Raw genomic sequence first — 13,341 nt, 5'->3', positions numbered from 1 at the left:
GCAGTGCAGTGGGATCGTCACTGCCTGATGTCGCGGGAAATTCATCTTTGAGCCACAATTACGAACAGCCTTGTCTTAAAAAGTCCCCTCCTCGGGGTGTCCCTGTGTCATCTTGTCAGCCAGTGCTGGTTACAGTTATACCGGTGAGATTCCACGGCCAAACTCCGCGGGGGTCTATGCCGGGACAGTGGAATTTGGACCTTTTGCAGGTTCTAATTCAATAGCATTGAAAGGAATTATAGTCTGATACCTGGAGCTTGAATCAATGCGTCAATCAAAACATGGGTATGGCCGAAGAGCCGGGTGACTACAGACAACCTGGCCTTGATATAACCTCTGTAAATTCATCAGCCTGCATTATTCTCATAAATAGGCAACATTTGCAGCAGTTTTGCATTCTGTCAGTCGAACCGTAAGCAGCAGACATTTCAAATCAATAGCTTGACATGTTCTTCTTGGACCTAGCTCATTATTCTACTGCCCATCCAAGTTGATCAGCTTGGACCCTGACTAAGTAGCCCATGCTGCTGTTCGTGCATGTACGTGACTACAAAAACCTTCAAGCGGACTTGGTCTTGTTCACTCCCCAAAGTTCCAAGGCATTATCCCTGAAGAGTCTCTCTCTCAGCCATTGCTTTCCCTCAGTCAGATCTAGCAGATGAGACACCCAAGGCCTAACATCCAGCCCTTCGAACCGAGTATGGGGCCAGTCAGACCCGAATACCACTCGCTTAGGCGCTTGCTCAAAAAGTTCTAGAGTCACAGGGTCAAGATCCTCCCAGATGTCCGAGTCAACGTGACTGAGACGATACGCGCCAGAGATCTTTACCCATGTCGTTCCTATTTTCAAGAGTCGCACCAGAGATTCGAACCCTTTGATGTCGTAAGGGTTGATGGGGTCAGATGATTTCGGCAGAACAGGATCGCCATAGTGGTCGAAGACGACACGCACGCCTAGACTGGGCAGAAAGTCTTCGAGCTCGATGATGCGCTCCATCTTGGTGTACAGCTGAAGAACCCAGTCAAAAGGCTTGATAAGCTCGACGTACTTTTCAATCTGATCCCTCAGCTCATCGATCGGCGTGTCATCACCATAAGTCACGAGATTGACACGCACGGCGCGAACACCCTCGTAGTTCCACCTACGAATGTGCTCATGTGAGGTGGTATTTGGGTCGAACAACGCAAGTCCCAATGCTCGTTCATTTCCTACGGCACGCATGGAATCCAACATCAATGTCAGATCATAACCGTGCGTTGCCGTCTGGACAAAAAAGACATGATCGCAGCCAATGCTGTTCTCGAAGATGGCATTGCCCCAGAGATTATAAACGGCTGGTTTGTAGGGAATGTTTTCAACTGGAGGGTAGCGCACTGGATCCATGATGTGAAGATGTGAGTCCCAAGCGCCAGCGGGCATTCGAGGGTCAGCACCGCACGAGACGTTGGTCAGCCTCTTGACTATGGAGAGTGGCGGCGAAGGTGGGGTTGATGTGCTCATAGCTGCAGCGTCGGTTGCAGTAAAGTATTGAAAGAGGAAAAGAATGAGCGAAGGATATGACGCTTTCATGATACGCAATACAGATATTGAAGGGCCTCGAAAGGATAGGGGTGCTACAGGTGTAATATATGTCACCCACGGACCCAAAGATCAGAATAGTATCGGTTCCTCACCAATCCGATTGTACCTATTGAAGGAATAGGTACTGTTCTCGTTAGCCCGTGTGGTAGTTGGGGTCAGTTGTCATGATCCACATGAGGTTCGGATACGGTGGCGTGATGAAGAGGCACCGCCCGAAATATGAAGCATAAACAGCGTGACATTTGTGATATGAGACTATAATGAGAGTACTAAATTACTGATCAAGTCCACTCCTAAACGCCTGGAGCTGGATATTCCCATCACGGCGACTGTCCGCGGACTTTGGCCGCGGCTGAGATAACGCGGCCCACTTGGTAAGTTTCTTGCAAAAGAGTCCGATACATCCTATTGAGTATTTCCCTCATTCAATTGTCCATGGACTATCAGAATTACGTAAGTAAGGCGTCAGGCCTTCAAAGCTATGGTCATACTCCGCCTTAATCCTGCCATTCCCGAGAAACGTCCATAGATTACTGTCCAGGTAATCAATATTATAGTGTTCCCACCTTGGATCCTTCAAAGTCTTGAGGAAATGCACTGACTGAGAGAACTGTTAGCATGGATGTATAATCGACCTTTGTCCAGGGGCATCATCACTCACTGATCCTCCCCACACGCGAACCTTTCCGTCGACGGTATTGTTCTTGTACCAGCTGCGACACGGCGCAGAGAAAACACTCGTCTCATGCCAGGCGTCAATGTACTCGTTGAGCTGGTCAACCACTTTCTCCCGTACATCCAGTGCTTTGATGCGGTCGCTCTGCATCTTTTTGACGGCGTGGACGACGTAGTCAATTTCTGTTTCGAAACACGGGAGAACGGTGCCATTGGCGAGGTTTCCACGGGGACCGTTTACGACGAAGTAGTTGGGAAAGCCGGGGGCTCCTATTCCCAAGTAGCACTTCGGTTCAGGGTTCCAGGCATTTTGGATGCTGATGCCGTTTCTGCCAATGAGAGGGAAATGAGGGGTCCATGCCATGTCGTATCCAGTTGCACAGACAATGACATCTACCTCGTAGGACGCGCCGTCTCGAGTGACGAGTCCTGCACCCGTAACCGAGGTGATTTCCGAAAAGTGGCATTGTACGTTGGGCTCGGTAAGCGCCTCAAGGTATCCGTCTCCCGGGGTAAGCCGCCTGAGAAGGCGTGAGCGGTATTTCCACAGTGATAATTCGACTTGGTGGGAATAGCATACCTGCAGCCGACTGGCCAGGACGGGATGAGTTTCTGTGTCAGGACAGGGTCGTTCTTGAGCCTCCGATTCATCTCAGCCACCATGTACTTGTGCGCCATCTCAGACGCTTCACTGCCTTTGTAAAAGATGGCAAATCCCTCATTGATGGCATACTCGATTCTCTTGCGATAGTTGAGTAAATACTCAGGATCATTGGCCAGCTTCTGAATTTCCTGAGGAGTATAGAAATACTGTCCAATGGATGGATGAACGGCCTCCTTGTCTTGGATGAACTCCCCCTCCTTTTCGGAGGTCAATTCAACAGGAACGCGTGGCATGGGGGCCGCGATCCAAGTGGTGCCCCTCATGAAGCACTCGACTTTTGAAGCGACTAGATGAGAACGGTTAGCAAGGCAAAAGGCACATGGTAGCTGGTCGTGGGTTCTCTCACCTTTCTGGACCTGTGGGATGATCTGAATGGCAGAGGATCCATTGCCAAGCACAGCAACACGCTTGTTAGCGTAGTTAATAGAGTCTTCTCGGGCTGGTTAACGACATTGTGCTTTGTACATGACGTTTATTCTAGCGGAGAGCACTTACGGTCCCAGTGTGCGGAATGTATCAGAGAACCTTTGAAAGAATGAAGGCCTTCGATATCGGGCCCTGGGTGATTGCTTAGCGCGGTCGCAACAGGATCCAAAGGTCAAGCCAGCTTACATCTGTACTTGTTCAAAAGCCCAGAACCATTCACGAGGACGTGGCACCAATCAGTGAAAACCTGACCATTATGCTCAACCTCGACTGCCCACTGTCCCTTCTCTTCGTGCCAGGTGGCAGACAGAACCGTGTGCTTCACTTTGATATACTTGCGAAGCTGGTACTTTTCACAAAAGTTAACAAAGTAGTCCTGGATCTCAGGCGAATAGGCATAGTACGACTTCCAGAAGGGGTTCGGCTCGAAAGTGTAAGTGTAGATGTGAGCAGGGACGTCGCAGGCGCATCCAGGATATCGGTTTTGCAGCCATGTGCCTCCGACCTCGCCGTTCTTTTCGTAGCACACCAGCTCGTAGTTAGTAAGCTGTCGCTCAAACTTGTAAGCTGCACATAAGCCCGTCGCGCCGGCCCCGACGTGGATGATGCGCATCTTCCTGGGTTGGGAATGCCATTGCTGTCGAAGCTGGAATGTCGATGTTTCGGTATTTCCCACTTGGCTTGACAGCTTGAGCTTTTCAAAAGGCAAGGTTGTCGAAACTTCTCTCTGGTCGAGGGAAGCCAAGGTTTCTGACGCGCCGGTGGAAGGTTGACTGTCAAGTGTCATGTTGTAAAAGCTCAGTTGCGTCAACTTTTTGCCATGGCAATAGGACTTGGACACAGGTGCGACTAACTTGGTTCAGTTACCGCAACTGGTTAAGTAGCGGAAAGCCAAATCGTACAAAAAATAACTCAGGCGTTGTAACAAGACTATGTGATGAATCGAGCGATGTTGTGAATGTCTGTTGTCTCATATTAACGCCCAATCAAGTTTTGGGTATTTATTCTTTCGTTGCGAGCGCCTTCATGAGTCTCTCCAGGACGAGTCAAAGCTAAATTGTCAGCTGAATGCCACCATCGGACAAGGATTGCCCAGGGAGTGGTCAGGGGGGTGGAGTCAGTCTGGCGGAGTCAGCTTGACCGAGTCAAGCTTCTCAACGAAGCCTTCCCGCCTTGTCAGCTGGTAGAGCCACCGAAGCGAGCTGCATTTTCAGTCTCTCATCATACCCAGTCTCTTGCGTTTGCATGTAGGGTTCGTCACTAAATTCCTCCTACCACTTCGCCCGCGCCCGTCACTACCACTCCATCCTTTCTAGACATCAAACATCACGATGCATCAGGACTCTATCAGCTCGCCCAAGATTTCCAATGGCCCAGGCTATAGCACGCCATACGCATGCTACCTCCATGCCACGGCCTGGATTTTACGGAGAGCTGTCGCATACATGACTGGCACCGGCGAACTCTTCGACAAGTTCACAACAGTCACGACTCCCGGCCTAGGTGAGGGCAGGGTCAACATCTCGGTCTGCATTCCTCGCCTTGCGGGCACCACTCAAAGCGTGCGCCCCCTCGTCTTGGTCGCTGAGGGAGGTGGCTTCATTTTGGGCCAACCTTCTGATGGAGAACACATCGACCGGTCACTCTGCGACAAGGTTTGTTTACTTGCTGATACCACCGCGGTGGAACGCTTTGGTTCACAACCAAGTCAGTGCTAATAGATCGGGGTCGCACAGGTGGGAGCAGTCATCATATCGGTTGACTACGCCAAGGCACCGCGATACCCTTATCCGCACGCACTGCTCCAGCTCTATGAAGTTCTCAAATGGGCTCTGAGCCCGGCCGCCAAGGAAACACTTGATGTCACCATAGACCCATCACGAGTCGCAATCATGGGAAACTCTGCCGGCGGTAACCTAACAGCCAGTCTGTCGCTGCTTCTATCGTTTACTTCCGGCCCATGCGCTGAGTTCCGGAGTGCACTCCCCTCGAATTTCCACCAAGTCCTCCAGGTTCTACTCTATCCCAGCGTCGACCTCAATCGTAGCTATGACGAACGTCTGGATGATTGTGACCAAGAGACTCAAGCTTCAAGCTTGCCCTCATGGGCAGCGACAACGATGGAGGCATCATACCTACCTCCCTATGTCGACAAGTCTCAAGTGTTTGTCTCGCCGTTGATGGCTGAGGTTTCTCTGCTTAGAACTCTTCAACCCCCTTCGGCGATTGTCATGGTTGCAGGGAAGGATTGTTTGAAATTGGAAGCTGAGAAGTACGTTGAAAACCTCAAGATGGCTGGCGTCAGTGTGACCAAGTACGAATATCCTGCAGCGATCCATGGATTCAGTCATTACAAAGAGAATAACAAGGGCTTTCGGAAGGAGGACGTGGAACACTGCTGGGAACAGATAGTCCGCGCTCTTCAAGTGAGCTTCTGCACAGACGAGGCTTCAGCCTGACGATGAACGCCAACTTTGAATGAATAATTTTGTTCGATGAGAGATGACAGTTTTTCCATCCCAGCGTCAAGCATACTCAAGGCGGAATATGTGAGACTCGGCCCCGTCAGCAGCATACATCCCGTCTTTCTGAGCATCCTCCTCCTTCTCATACCCCAAGAGTGAGCACCACCAAGTGTCCTGGTCAATGTCGACAGAGTACCCCCCTCTAACTTGCTTTGCATTGCTTTTTCCACTGGCTAGCTCTTTAGCACGCTGTTTCTGCTTTCCTTCCTCACCATCGTCCCAGACCGTGACCCTGACAACCAACAGGTCGCGATCAAGCATTCCCTCGCCTCCAAAGTCATAGTGCATCACCAATGGCCGTCCCGGTTGAAAAAGCGTAGAGATGGCGTCCATCACTGGTGGGAAACCCTGTGTCTTCCAGAACTCCCAGTGGTCTTGAATCTTGTCCCAGTCGAGCATCCATACAAAGGTAGCCGGGTCATTGGTTGAGAAGCCCCATGAAATCTTGCGGATCCCACGCGCATGAGGCGATCCGGGCTTGCATTGAGTGACGGCGTTGGCCTCAAATTTGGCCGTGACAGCGGCATGATCGTTTGCGAACTCGGGGAGAAGCTTGAAGATACAAACTTCGGTGAGAGGCCTGTTTTTGGCACTTTCATCTGTGCGAGCATCGAGTTGCGCCGCGAGGGCAGTCATCTGTTCAATAGTAGCCATTGGGGAAAGTAGGCAAAGGATTATAGCAGTAGAAGGGAAAGGGTAGCTCTCGCTATGGGCTTGCTAGTGAACCTGAAGATTCAAGAACGCAAAGTGAAGAGGCAGTCATTAATTTCTACACTCTAGATGATGTCTAGTTCTAATACCCTACGCGTTGACTGTGTTGAGGAGCTTCCCTGGCTTGTCAGCAAGGAGACTACGAGTCAGCTCTCTTGACAAAGCTTCCCCACCCTGCCTTTGTCATTTCGTCACATGTCATATACTACCGTCAATTTCAAGTAAGTACGGCACCAGAAGGCGTGGCTAGCATTCAAGGCAAGCCAGAGCTCGTCAGTGTGCGCTCAACGTAGCCAGGTGGCTCTGCTTGGATAGACTGGCAAACTCGTGCACAAGTACTTCAGAAGATGGTCGAGGAGGCCTTTCGTATATCGTAAACCCAAGTGGCCTCTCGCCTATGGCGTTTGATATTGGCAGTGATGTTGTCGTCTAATCTAGCCCGCAATTTTCAAATTGCTTATGTTTACCTTTGAAGCTCTTGTCGACTTTCCAAAACTCCAATTTACACGACTGATGTTCAATGACTGCAAAAACATCCGTGCTACCAATAAGCTCCCCCGTGACGCTCGCTCCCGGAACCCAGTTTCTGCTCATGTGTAGCATCAGCTCCATTCCTATATACTCAGGATCGGTGCTGGCCGAGTCTCGAATCAATGCCCGCCGGATGTCAGGCCTATATAAGCCCATGAGTAATCACACAGATGCTTTGAGATGAAGCGGAACTCACCAAGCAAACATCCCGATGCATGGCCGATGTGGAATGCGTCTCTCCAGGTCTGTAGGTCTCATAAACTCGGGGATTCGGAGGAAATCCACCCGAGTCCCAAGAACATACCACTAACACCAGTAAGTGCGAAACTCACTCAGAACGACTCTGGTGCAACATACCCTTAGGAGGACATACTGAATCCAGAATATCGACAGCAAAAGATGGAGTGGCATTGGACCATACGAACAAATGTGGTGATAGAGGCGAGATGCCAGGACGTCGGTTGACTGAGCTGACAGGACATTCCTCAAACTCGGTTCCTCAACTGGAAACAAGCCGCACCGGTATTGGAGCCGGGCTTCATTGACCATCTTCATTATGATGTTATCCCACGGACCCATATCATTAGAGACTTTGGGCATCGAGAGATGCACCGGTGGGCTGCCCCATGAGCTGGTGTGAGCTCGCTGTTCGGCAGCCAAAGGGCTAGGTCTGATGATGGAGGCTGGCAACACGTCCAGGCTGACAGCGGTCCCATCTAAAATACTTGCGATGCAACGCTCCATGCTGTCTTGACGACCGTCCACCTCAAGTGTGGGCATGTCAGCAGCAGCCTTGTCAGTTTGAGCTGGGTCAGCATCGATGCCATCATCCACGGATGCTACTGGAAAGCAATCCGAGAGATCAAAGAAGTCCAACTCCTGAGTCGGGACAGGATCGGGTATTTCCAACACGGCGGCATACGGTGTTTGGTGGGAATCCCGATCGAGAGAAGACAACGGCGGATCGCACAGGGCTTGTGACTGTCCATCAAATGCCGAGATGATGTCGTCTGGAGGAGGGGTTTGTTGCACCGTCAGGGGCGCACAGGGCGCATCAGCGCCTACATGGCGCTCACTTTCCAGATCAGCGTCCTTCGAGTCAAGTTTCTGCTCGCTCACGGAACTAGCGAGGTCGCCGATGCGTAGAATCACAGCCTCGAGTTGCTTGCATCTGGCCCGGAGTCTTTCTTGTTCCTCTAGCAATGTACTAACTTGGCCATTGTTGGACTGGGCAAGGCTGGTCTTCAAGGTCTCGATCGTGCCCTCGAGTTGGCGGATGTAGGTTCGTTGGCGCTCACGGTGCTGTCGTTGAGATTTACGATCGGTGGCACGTTTTCTTGCTCGTCGGAGTTCATCCTGGGGTGGTTCTTGGACTTCCGGTGCACTGTCGCTGACTGAGGTGTTCTGTGGTGCCATGGGAGCTGTCTACGAGGTCTGAGCAACGCAAGCAGGACCGCACAGGGTGCTGATAAGGGTAAATGGCATGGGAAGACCATCACCACGTCCCCTCCCACGGTGGGCTAAATGCGGTAGTCTGCTATACATGGCCTCGGCGATGGCGGATGCGGGGAAAATCTGGGGTATGGGGTCAGGGGGCCCGACTGCGGATGCGCCTCGCCTAGTCGAGCCGTCCTCGGTCCCATCCTGTGCCGAATTAAACGAGTTACGGGGCCGGCTCGGATTCTCTTGGAATACGAAGAACGACGGAGCTCGTAAATGACGACGGGACCACGGAAGATACATCCGCTCGTTCACCCCGCCAATCACTCCGTTGAATGTCCTTACTGACACTCAAAGGCCACTGTGTTGGCATTGGGATATGATGATATGATGATATGATGTTGTATTATTTGATATGGTTAAAGCCGGGACCTTAACAAGATCACTGCGCCAGAAGATAGAGGGATACTCTCATCCCTCGCTATGGAATTCTTACATCAATCAACGATCACCACCAATGCCGTTGGCAACTCTCTCGGCAACAATCTGCCTAATCGCCCTCACAATAGGCTCGAAAGTCCTCTCAGGCTCCCTGACAGAAGGCGTATCCATATTGTTGTGACAAATTGCCACTGCAATCCCATCTCGAAGGTCCGCCCAGGCAATCGAGCCCCCTGCTCCAGGGCTGTACACAATATCCCGGTGGTCACCCACCAGGGGGTCCGAGGCCCCGGCCTCACCACCAAGCCAGAACCCCCCTGCCCCGAACCAGACTGGGATTGGAAGTACCTTGTCTGGATCAGACGCACCCTTTCGGGGACGCACCAGGCCAGCTGCTCGCTCAGGCGTCATCAGACGGACGCCATCCAGGGCGCCACCCTCGGCAACGAGAGCAAAGATGCGTGCGACGCTCTTGGCGGTCGTGATGGCACCTGCACCTGGATCTACCGCCTGCTGAACTGCACGTTGGTTGTGCACCTTGCCCGAGGGAAAGACACCAGCGGGGTTAACACCGTATTTATCGTCCATTCCAAAGCTGTCCCCTCCGTACAGCGTGGCAACCCGGTCGAGATCATCGTCTGCTACCCCGAGATGAAAATCCGAGATTCCCAAGGGTCTGCATATCTCCTCCTCCACAAACACTTTGAATGGCCTATGCTTCGGGTCTGCTCGCCGCACAATCTCTCCCACGATCCACCCCCAGACAAGCACGTGGTAAGCATTGTGCTTCCCAGGCTGGAAGATAGGCTCTTGCTCAGCGATGCGTGCAATCATCCAGTCCCAGTCCGCCATCTGTGGAGGGGTTGTCGCTGGCATCTGGGGGATTCCCGCGCGATGAGAGAGGACGTCCTCCACCGTGATGGATTCCTTTCCATGGGCGGCGAACTCTGGCCAGTAGCGACTGACGGGTGCATCGGTGGTCAGGAGGCCCCGCTCGGCCTGAATGTGAACAGCCAGGGCTGTAATGCCCTTGGTGACAGAGAAGACTGGGAAAAGAGTTTTGGCATCAACTGGCCGCTTAGTGTCCGTGTCCATGACGCCGGCAGTAGCATCCGCAATCAGCTCACCGCGGTGGTAAGCAGCGACTGAGATGCCAATCTCGCCGAGCTCCAGGGAGCGTTCCAGCGCTTGCTGGATGAGGGCTTGGTGACTAGTCTTCTCCATGCTTAATCTGTTGGCGGTTGTCTTCTGGTGATCGAAAGTGTTGTACTGGACCACTACTCTACTCGTATCACACTGGCGCACTCGAGCCATTTCATGAGGAATATCTCGAGCTACCCCTCTAGGACTGACAAGTCTGGACTGACTCGCCTCCCTATTTACTGACTCTCAAACGAATTGAGTGCTTTCCCGGGCTTGAAATTGCCCTGCATTCGGTCGTCTCAGTCGCTTCCATTTTGTTTCTTTCCCCTTCATCTTATGACAACTCTCATTCCCAAGTGAGCTCACGCTTTGTTCCTGCGCCTACTACCTCTACTCTTCACAATGGCCTTTACAGTTATTCTCTTCGCATATCGGAAGCCAGGGATGACGCCTGCAGCTTTCCGTGCTCACTACGAAAACATTCACGTGCCGCTCATGAAAGAGCTTGGCGGCAGCCTCTTCCCCGTGAGCCATACGCGACGATACATCTCTCAGCTCCAAGTTGATTCTGAGGATGAGGCTCAGCGGTACCTACCTGAAGTGATGAGCGGTTCACCATCCGACCTCAGCTACAATGCAATTACGGAAATGTCCTTTGACAGCAAGGAGGCTTTCCTAAAGTTTTCCGAACTGCTAGCTAAACCTCACATCGCGCCCAAGGTTGCGGAAGATTGTGCTGCGTTTCTGGATGTTTCGCGAGTGCCATTGGTCGTGGTTGTCGGGGAGAGGTGCGAGACTCGCTGTGACTCCTGTGTTTCTGGAGGATAGGAGCCTAGCTTAACTCGGGAGCTGTGGTGGTGGCTTTCAGATGGCAACGAAATCCGACCTCTGTAATAGGCTTGGTGCGAGGAGTGTTCTTTCATGCTTCAGGGGGGCTGCTCGTGAAACCGAGTCAGCTCAGCTTTGTCAGTTGCCTGTGGGTGGGGGGCTGTCTTGTCATTGAGTAACACTGCCGCGGTTAGAGTCTCTTGTGTTTGCATAAATCTTCTTCTGCTGCTTCTCTCCGCTGTCCCTGCAAACCGAGCCTTCACCATCTAAGATCAAGCTGTGGACATGAATATCACCAACTCGGAAAAGAAGCTGGCCGGCGGCGTAGCCGTCATCACTGGCGCTGGTGCTGGCATTGGGTCTGCTTTCGCCCTTCGCGCGGCTGAACTAGGCATGACTGTCGTCGTGACTGATGTCTCTGCACCGCGCGCCGAGGCTGTCGCCCAATCTATCAGAGAAAATGGTGGTAAGGCTGAACACAAGGCCATCGATGTCTCGGTGCCATCGGAACTCGAGGCACTGGCAGAAGATGTCTTCGCTCGCCATGGCCACGTCCGTTTACTCATCAACAACGCTGGCATCGAAATCCTCGGCTTCTCATGGGAGATTCCTGCCTCACGCTGGGACGCCATTCTCGACATAAACGTCAAGGGCGTCATCAATGGAGTCAGAGCTTTTGCTCAACGCATGATCGACCAAGGCGAGGAGTGCTGGATCGCCAACCTTGCAAGCATCGGTGCATTTAGCGTATTCCCAACCCAAACCGCCTACATTGTCACCAAGCATGCGGTCCAGGCTTTCTCCGAGGGCCTTTTTCTGGAAATGCAGCTCAAGAAAACCTCGGTCAACGTGTGCTCGGTTATCCCAGGTATGCTCAAGACGAGCATCTTTGACGCTGAGCCCGGGGCGGGAGAACCCGCCAGCGCTAAAACATATCGACAAATGATGCATTCGGCGATGCACACTTATGGCATGGATCTCAATGAGGGGGTTAAAATCATGATGCGTCAGATCGCTGAGGGCAAGTTTTGGGTTTCGTCGCAGCCGGAGATGACAGCACAGGCGGTTAGACGACGCGTGGAGTTCCTCAAGGATCAACGAGATCCAGCCATCGCTGAGGATTCGAAGCACTTGTTAGGACTTTAAGATAGTAGTACTATTACGATTCCAGTCGCTTTGGAATCGAGCTGTCAATAGACATGAGATTAATCATTGTTATTATCAATGACGTCTCCATCGTGCATAATATCAAAGAACGCAATAATAAACGCATGGCAGTATCAAAACCAATGCTGTAAAACACCGTATGAAAAATGGAAAAAGCACCAATAAGCATTCTGGGTGCGCCTCGCGAGATGGCTGAACTACTTGTCCTCCAGTTACCAGCGTGCTCATTTGGTCCTTGACTGCAAGTGAGGCATATGCAATTCTGATTTACCTAACAAACATTGTCCACTCAACCCCTCCAGACTTTGAACAGCACTTCCAACGTTGTATCTGGGATGGCCATGGTTCCAATGAACCAAGGCTGCGGTGACGTGCCGGGGGCCAGCTTGAGGTCATACTTGAGCAGCAAAATGGCAAAAATGATCTTCATCTCATGAACTGCCAAGAACCGTCCTGGGCTAAAATCATTTCAGGACATGATTAGCTGGCAGACCTCCATTGAAGGCGATTGATTGTTGGGTAAAGGAACTTACCAAGGATGCCTTCCATGGCCGAAGAGGAAATAGTTGTTGGTGGTGGTGACGGGAGTCTTTTCCTTAGTACCAGAATACTCTGGACGGCAGAAGCGAAAGCCATCAAAAACATCCGGGTCATTGTATACGTCCGAATCACGATGCAAGATCAGGCTCGGGGTGCCCACCTTTGCACCAGGCGGGATGACAGTGCCATCTGAGAATCTAAACTCCTGTCGTGCATTTCGCTGCAGTGCCACTACCAAGAGAGATTGTTAGTCGAAGCGTCCTTGACTATAGATTGACATCGGTCAGGATGGCAAGGCTCACTCAGACCAGCAATGTTGAAGCGGCCAGATTCTCTCAGGAAGCTTTCCAGTTTGGGCAGCCTCTGGAGTGTGCCATATGTCAGTTCGCCGTCCTCAAGATTCTCAATCACCTCTCGCCGTAGTGGCTCGAGGTACTTCTCGTGCTGTGCGGCAAGGGTGTAGAGGGCGGCTGTCACGGTCTCAAAGCAAAGCAAGGTCAGTGTCATTCTGCTTAAGCAGAAGCGTCATGTCAAAGTTGCTTACCATGGTTGTGGTATGAATAGACGCAACGTTCAGCGCCATAACCCTCTCAGCGATCATGGGACCGTTTCTTTCGACTGGGGGAGCCGCGTCAACCAGCCACTGGACGAGGTCCTCAGGCTTGTTG

General features: G+C 51.9%; 6 protein-coding genes across 6 annotated transcripts; 3 read left to right on the top strand and 3 right to left on the bottom strand.

Moving 5' to 3' along the window:
* Nucleotides 1-559: 559 nt before the first annotated feature.
* Nucleotides 560-1,501, bottom strand: NCS57_00789000 (uncharacterized protein; the record flags this gene model as incomplete). Its single annotated transcript, XM_053057726.1, has 1 exon — nucleotides 560-1,501. The coding sequence occupies one exon, from the start codon at nucleotides 1,499-1,501 to the stop codon at nucleotides 560-562; it is 942 nt and encodes a 313-aa protein (XP_052913921.1).
* A 355-nt stretch (nucleotides 1,502-1,856) lies between these two features.
* On the bottom strand, nucleotides 1,857-4,134 carry NCS57_00788900 (4-hydroxyacetophenone monooxygenase; the record flags this gene model as incomplete). Its single annotated transcript, XM_053057725.1, has 7 exons — nucleotides 1,857-1,987; nucleotides 2,036-2,183; nucleotides 2,244-2,778; nucleotides 2,838-3,207; nucleotides 3,268-3,354; nucleotides 3,417-3,479; nucleotides 3,534-4,134. The coding sequence occupies 7 exons, from the start codon at nucleotides 4,132-4,134 to the stop codon at nucleotides 1,857-1,859; spliced, it is 1,935 nt and encodes a 644-aa protein (XP_052913920.1).
* A 544-nt stretch (nucleotides 4,135-4,678) lies between these two features.
* NCS57_00788800 (Abhydrolase-3 domain-containing protein) lies at nucleotides 4,679-5,806 on the top strand (the record flags this gene model as incomplete). The annotated part of the gene is made up of 2 exons (XM_053057724.1): nucleotides 4,679-5,002; nucleotides 5,084-5,806. The coding sequence occupies 2 exons, from the start codon at nucleotides 4,679-4,681 to the stop codon at nucleotides 5,804-5,806; spliced, it is 1,047 nt and encodes a 348-aa protein (XP_052913919.1).
* Nucleotides 5,807-9,055: 3,249 nt separating this feature from the next.
* Nucleotides 9,056-10,219, bottom strand: NCS57_00788700 (Beta-lactamase domain-containing protein; the record flags this gene model as incomplete). Its single annotated transcript, XM_053057723.1, has 1 exon — nucleotides 9,056-10,219. The coding sequence occupies one exon, from the start codon at nucleotides 10,217-10,219 to the stop codon at nucleotides 9,056-9,058; it is 1,164 nt and encodes a 387-aa protein (XP_052913918.1).
* Nucleotides 10,220-10,540: 321 nt separating this feature from the next.
* On the top strand, nucleotides 10,541-10,966 carry NCS57_00788600 (EthD domain-containing protein; the record flags this gene model as incomplete). Its single annotated transcript, XM_053057722.1, has 1 exon — nucleotides 10,541-10,966. The coding sequence occupies one exon, from the start codon at nucleotides 10,541-10,543 to the stop codon at nucleotides 10,964-10,966; it is 426 nt and encodes a 141-aa protein (XP_052913917.1).
* Nucleotides 10,967-11,251: 285 nt separating this feature from the next.
* NCS57_00788500 (uncharacterized protein) lies at nucleotides 11,252-12,112 on the top strand (the record flags this gene model as incomplete). The annotated part of the gene is made up of 1 exon (XM_053057721.1): nucleotides 11,252-12,112. One exon carries the CDS (start codon nucleotides 11,252-11,254, stop codon nucleotides 12,110-12,112), a length of 861 nt encoding a protein of 286 aa, XP_052913916.1.
* Nucleotides 12,113-13,341: the final 1,229 nt, after the last annotated feature.

The sequence above is a fragment of the Fusarium keratoplasticum genome, chromosome 5 (assembly GCF_025433545.1).
Source record: "Fusarium keratoplasticum isolate Fu6.1 chromosome 5, whole genome shotgun sequence".
NCBI classification, from domain to species: Eukaryota; Fungi; Ascomycota; class Sordariomycetes; order Hypocreales; family Nectriaceae; genus Fusarium; species Fusarium keratoplasticum.
The sequence above is the reverse complement of the archived record's forward strand: the minus strand, read 5'-3'. Positions and strand labels throughout refer to the sequence as shown.